Genomic DNA, 6,566 nt, shown 5'->3' on the forward strand with positions numbered 1-6,566 from the left:
GGATCTTCCCTGACACATGTGTTAGCTTTCTGTACCACCCTTGGGCCCAGGCATGCTGTTGCCCTAATTCTCATCTCTCTTGGGCTGTGACTCTCTGGACCAGCTATTGCTTTGTTTGGGCCATTTCTGCAGTGAGGGTCACTGCAGGGGCAGCCACTGTCTCACTCCAGAGAGCACAGTCCTCCTTCAGACTCCATTTAAGTAGGTTTTGCCCATCAGAAAAATGCCTCTGCAGGCTCCAGTGCTGGAGGGCCCCTGCCCTAAATCAGAGGAGGAGCTGTTGAAAACAGAGGGCCGGCCTTGCTTCCTATGGCTCCTGGGCACCTATCTTGCTGTAGGAGGTAACTCCTGTCTCTCCCTTCCCTCATTAGCAGGAGTAGGGAGCAGGCAAGCCAGAGAGAGCGTGGGAGCTGGAGCAATACCTTTGCTGTGCTTAGAGGCAGATCTCTGCAGCTCCCTATTTTTAACCTTGCCCTGGGGCAGGCCTGGCTCTGTTGTTTCTGTGGCTGGGTGACCCTCGAGGAGGCTTTATGACCAGGGGAAATGGTTTAGATGTTGGATTGGGGCTGACCCATGTGACGGATGAAAGCGATACCGAGCAAGAGCCGCGGGTGGAGCGCACCCTGCGGTCAGCACTCTGATATGTGCCAGTGTTTATAGAGAGCTGGTGGGATGGGTGCAGCTGCAGAGCAAACATCCTTCCATGCCCCAGCACTGGGAATCCCAGCTTGGCACTGCACGGGTGCCTGGTGGGCTGTGGGACTGGGTGCTTGCACTTCGCATCCTGCTCTTTCCGTAGCTTTACGTGGGGTTTTGTATAGTCCTTTCTCTTCTTTCCCTGCCTCAAAGCAAACAAAAGGCCTTCGAGTTCCCCTGCTGCTGCAGCTTTGTTTTCTGCTAAATCTTGTTGCGTCTGCTTTTAAGACAGCTTCCTCAATAACCGCCCTCCAAGCTGTAACGTCAGATCCAGATCCCAGCACAACTGGGCTGTGTGGTTGTTTTCTGGTTACCTTCTCCCAGGCTGTCTCCTCTGCACCCATTTCAAGCCAAGCTATTCCAGTAACTACTGACTGCCTGACTTTGGAAAGCGTTCCATGAATCCCTGTGTGTGCGATCAGGAGCTTGCCTCCTGCCCAGGGTTGTGACAAGGGTGAGTGCCAAGTGCTAGGAGAAAAAGAAAACCTCTTATTTTTGCTTTGCCTGTTCTTGTTTTATCTCTACATGAACAGCCCTTAATGTAGAACAGCCTAGATCTCAGTCGTTATCCAGCTATCTCAGAGAAACTGGATAAACCTGTGAAGTTTTATGCTTCTTGCTGATTTCAGGCTGATTTTTCTTGAAAGGCAGCTCAAGTCCTCCAGCATCCTCTATGGGTTAACTTGGGGTTTGCCTTTGTTTCACAAGAGCTTGCTCAGATATCATCCTTCTGCTTTTAACATACACAAGTAGGTAACACTTGGGGGTGCTTCTTGGTGTGCATTTTACAAGTGCTAATCTTGGTTAAAGAGATAAACAGCTGTAGCAGGAATTCTATAGGATGAAGACCATTACAGCTTGTCTTATGTGAACAATACTAGCCAAAATACTCATCAAAATGAAGAGCTAAGACATATAAGGCAGAAGTTCTTCCCTGTGAGGGTACTGAGGCCTTGGCACAGGGTGCCCAGAGAAGTGGTGAATGCTCCATCCCTGGCAGTGTTCAAGGCCAGGCTGGAGAGAGCCTTGGGTGACATGGTCTAGGGTGAGGTGTCTCTGCCCATGGCAGGGGGATTGGAACTGGATGATCTTAAGGTCCTTTCCAACCCAAACCATTCTATGATTCTACAGATGGATGGGTGTGTAACTGCATTTTGATCTAAGATGATGCCCAAGAGGCTGTTTAACAGGTGAAGAATGTCAAAAGATAGACACAGCAATGACTGTGTAGTGACTAGATCGGGTTTTGGACTTCAAAGACATTTGGACAAAGCTCTCAGGTTTCAACTGAGTATTTAGCTATTTTCATGTTTTCAAATGTAAGATATCAACTCAGAAGAGCTGGAATACTCTAGCAGGAACAGCAGCTTCCTCTATTATTTGTTTGAGGCAGAAAAGTTCAGCTAACAAATGCAGGGCACAGCATGAACCAATATTGTGTATCTTCCTATTGTGGCACTCTGATTCATCAGAATCATTATCCGCTTTCACTGCAGAGAGAATGAAACAGCAGGTACATGCACAGGAAGTATTTTAACAGGCTGAGAGAACAATATAAATCTAAAAGGAAGCTTTGGAAATAAGGGCCAAACATTAATGGGAACTACGTGATTGCTGGTGTTTGAGCAAAGAGCGGGCTGATGGAGTGGCTCAGGACTTGAGCTCAGTGCTTGGTTCAGCTCCAAAAGCCTGCCCTGGGTTTCATCCTGTCATGTGGCATTGTGCTGAGCTCCAGCAGGCTGAATGTCCTCTGCTGATTGTCCTCCTATGTGGCTGAAGCTCCTCTGCTCTGACAGCAGCTCCAGGTGCTGGCCTGGGGACATCATGCTCTCTATGGCTGCTGAGTCCTGTGGACACCAGCCTGCTGGAAAAAGGTTAGGAACTGTGTGAGCATGAGGCCCTGCTTTTGGGAGTGAGCTGGAGAGGTTGCAACATAGGAGAAAGCCCCTGGGATAAAGCTCACTGTGAGCAAGCATGGCCTGCCTGTCATGTGTTGGCTGGCTGTGTGATGGATTTCTGTTGGAGAGACCATGCTGGGACTGCTGAAGTGGCTGCTGGAGCATGTAGGTAGCTGGTCTGGATGGAGGTTTGGGGTTTGGGATTGCCTGTGGGAGCCCTGTGCACGGGTCCCTGTTGGAATTACTGCCCTGCTGGTGTCCACCATGTTTAAATACTGGGCTTAACTGCAACTGGTTCATTGCAGCCAAAAAACACTGTGGTTGTATCTGTTAGCTTAAACTGATAAAATACACCCTGATTCACCCAGTTGACCCTTAGTAACTGTTTTGCTGGGTGAGGAGCTCCCTCCCTGGCACTGTCAGCTGTACATTGCTGTACGGTAAAACCTCTGTGCTCTGCTAGGGACACTGATATCAATGTAAAAATGCATCCCCTTTCTTTACTGACTGAAACCAGGTGGCACTGTGAAGTGTTTTACTGCTGTAGGTGTGACTGCACCAAGTGGTTCTGATCACACAACTGTGTTTATTAAAGGATCACACTTCTTCCATTGCACAACTTCATTTTCAAGAGCACAGGAGTTTGCACAGAGCAGACAGATGGCCTCAAATGAGCTTCTGCTGACTTCTTGGGTCTTAGGTGCAAGGCATGATTCAAACCTGACTGCTGGAGGTGCCAGGAAAAAGGATGAGAGCCGCCAGTGCTGCAGTCTGTTGCCCAGCTTATTCCCAAAATCAGGCTCTTGCTACTGAGAGCTGACAGCAGGGTTCAGAGATGAGAAATGGTCAGAAAAGAGCACAGTCTGTGCAGGTCTTTGCTCTGAACAACGTCCAAGCTGCAGAAGAGTCAGCATTGGTCCTCTGCAAATGCTGCTGTATGGTCCCAAAAGATATGGGTCACACACAGTATTTATGATTAACCCTCCCTGTTAAAGCATGAATCGTCAGCAAAGGATAATTACTTTAATTAGTTCCCAGGACTATCTGTGAGAGATGCTTACCCTCCTCCCCTGGAGAGTGGATCTCTAAAGGATCTACCCGAAGTGGGTTAGGAGGTAGTTGTGTCCCCACGGCACAGTACAATGCTAAAAGCAATGTGAGAGGATCAGCTCTGGGCCAGGAAAGGTTAAAATCTGCCGAGGGTGTGGGCTCAGCCTGTGCTGTTTGATACTCAGCTCAGTTTAATGATTCTATGTTTCTTCCTTTGATACACTGAAGTACTTAAGCCCTGGCTCTTTGCTTTTTGCACTTTGTTACAATACAGCAAGTGAATACAACAGCTCAGGTCTGACTTTCTCCCGATGCCCAGGTCAGGCTTGGGAGAAACAAGCAGCTCGCCCTCTTCTTGCACACTCTTTATTTCTGCTTCTTATCATCAAAAAATAAGCTCATTTGAGCGTATCTTTGTATACACACCTTGGGAATAACCACTTGTACAGCTTATCTTGCATATTCCTTAACAAAAGGCAACTCCAGCCGCTTCTCGCTGCTCACACCGGCCTGCCTTGAAAGGAAAGAGCTATTCCAAGCAGTTCTTTACCCAGTTCCTCGTGCCTTCCCCCTGCACTGAACTCCTCAGACAGCTCCCGGAACGTGACACAGATGCGGCGGCGCTGGATGTGCCTGCGGTGGATGGCGTGTTTCCAGCGGTACCGCGCCTCGCCATAGAGCACCACCAGGCACCGCCGCGGCAAGGGAACGGCAACAGTCACCTCCCGGCTTGGAACGAGCCATGGGGATAACGTGCAGTTGCGTCCCTCTTTGCCTGGGTTTTGGCACGGTGGCGTCTGTGTGAAAGATCCCGGGGGATTTAATTCCCCGTTTTCTTTGCTGGAAGTGGGAAATAATTGGATGCTGTCCTCTGAATCACAAGACATGGACAGCACCGTTTCTGAGAGCAGGTTTAAGCTCACCAGACGCTCTCCCCAAAGCCACCAGTCGTCAAAGTGGGGGTCGATGGCAGAACCTCTCTCTGGCATGTAGTCCAGGTTGCATTGTTCAACAGGTAAGAAACCACCCAGCACAGAGCAGGCCTCCATTTGTGCCACAATCTTCTTGCTAAAGCTTGGCAAACCGGTAAAGCTGCCAGCCTTCAGCCTTTGTTTCTTGAAGTTCACTTTGGGACCGTAGTCCTGTCGGAAAAGAGGGTGAGGGGAAAGCTACTGTTAAGGAAAAGTCTAGGACAAGTGTTTTTGGAGAGGCTGCAATCCCTACAGGGCTCACGGTCAAGCCTTTGGGTCCTGTTCTCATCTCTTCCACTGACCTGGTCGCCAGGTTGCGAAAGGGCTCAGTGAAGCCACATTAATCTGGAATTAGGTTTCCCACCTGTAAAGTCAAACCAAGCCACCCACTTCTTTGGCTTGGAGATTTTGTGAACTTTAATGCCTGAACATGCATAAAAATGCTGTTTATTGTAACTATCACATATTTTTGCCATAAGTCGACTTTAATGACAAGTAATTCTTGCTTTCAAAGGCAAACCTTTAATGAAACATCTAAAGCTGTGGGGGTTCAGCTGAAAACAGCTTTCCCTTCCCAGAGGGACCTAAGATCAAATGTGCTGCTAAAGTCAGACCTGTTTCTTCCGGCCAGACTGTGAGGGTTTCCAGTCATCCCGATCCATCAGTTCAACTATCTCAGACTCTTCATCTTCAGTGATGAACTCCTCCACGAGGAGCACCCCTGGAAATGGAAATGCCCAGCCAGCAAATTCCGAGTGCTCGTTTCCTTTAGCTAGGCCCGTTGCTGGACAGTAAGTGAAATTATCTTCTCCCTGCGGAAATAACAACACAGAAGAAAAGCCATGGGGGAAAAGACTTCTTGCCATAAGGTATTTCTATGATTTACCCCTTGCAACGTCTATATAAACGGTACAGGATTCTTGCTGCTTTGGGGAACAACTCATCCCTGCTTCTTTTTCACCACTGCTGCTTGAACTGTGGCATGGTTTGGGTTGGAAAGGACCTTAAAGGTCATCCAGTTCCACTCCCCCTGCCACGGGCAGGGACCCGTTCCACTGGAGCAGCTTGCTCCAAGCCCCTGTGTCCAGCCTGGCCCTGGACACTGCCAGGGATGTATTCCTCAGGGCGGCTGCCCCGCCACACCGATACACGTTGAACGAGGGAAGATACCGACAAGGACAGGGGGCCACGCTTGCAGCGCTCCTTGCTGCAGGACACGCGGGTGAGGCCCGCGCTGTGCCTCCATCGCTGAACCCACACGGCTCTGTCCACCCGGGCGGTCCCGCTTTGTCCCCAGCCCCTCGTTGTGCCCTGCGGGGAGTGTGGGGGGGGGAATAGGGAGCAGAACCGGGCTCTGCCGTGGTAGGGGGGTCCCCGCGGCCCCAGCCCGGCCCGGGGGGGGGCACGCTGGGCGCCCCGGCCCCGCCCCGCCGCAAGCCCCGCCCCGCCGCCCCCTCCCCGGTACCTGTGGGGGCGGAGCGGCCTGCGCGGGCCCCTCGCAGAGCAGGCAGGAGCGGATCCCTTTGCAGCCGCAGCCGGGCCCGGCGCCTCCGCCCGCCGCCTCCTCCATCCTCGCTGGCTGCGCTCCGCGGGGACACCCCCCCCTCCACACACACACACTTCTCCTCCCTCACGGCCAGCCCTGCCGCGGCCTGGCCCGTCCCAAGGTGAGGGGAGCGCGGCGGGGCCGGCGGGCTGGGCGCAGGCCGCACGCCTGATCGGTTGGTCCGGTGAGCTCGGGTGTGTGGGTGTGTTTTGTGTGTGTGTGTGTGTGTGGAGGGGGGGGGGCGGGTGGACGCGGACTCGCTGTCCCAGCAGCCCCCGCGGCACCGAAGAGCAGTGCTGGGCCCGGCTGCGCCGCGGGGCCTGCTGGGAGTTGTAGTCCGGCCGCGCAGCCCGCTGTGGTGCCCTGAGGCCGAGGGCCGACGCCGGCCCCTTCACCGCGGCCTCC

General features: G+C 52.4%; 1 protein-coding gene across 1 annotated transcript; it reads right to left on the minus strand.

The window, feature by feature from the left end:
* Nucleotides 1–3,998: 3,998 nt before the first annotated feature.
* Nucleotides 3,999–6,200, minus strand: ALKBH4 (alkB homolog 4, lysine demethylase). The gene is made up of 3 exons (XM_061355530.1): nucleotides 6,081–6,200; nucleotides 5,230–5,427; nucleotides 3,999–4,786 (listed from the first exon to the last, which is right to left on the minus strand). The coding sequence occupies exons 1-3, from the start codon at nucleotides 6,183–6,185 to the stop codon at nucleotides 4,145–4,147; spliced, it is 945 nt and encodes a 314-aa protein (XP_061211514.1). The 5' UTR covers nucleotides 6,186–6,200; the 3' UTR covers nucleotides 3,999–4,144.
* Between the last annotated feature and the right edge of the window lie 366 nt (nucleotides 6,201–6,566).

The sequence above is a fragment of the Neopsephotus bourkii genome, unplaced genomic scaffold (genome assembly GCF_033783945.1).
Source record: "Neopsephotus bourkii isolate Nb327-2 ecotype Australia unplaced genomic scaffold, CSIRO-AGI_Nbou_v1 NB_804, whole genome shotgun sequence".
In the NCBI taxonomy this organism is placed as follows: domain Eukaryota; kingdom Metazoa; phylum Chordata; class Aves; order Psittaciformes; family Psittacidae; genus Neopsephotus; species Neopsephotus bourkii.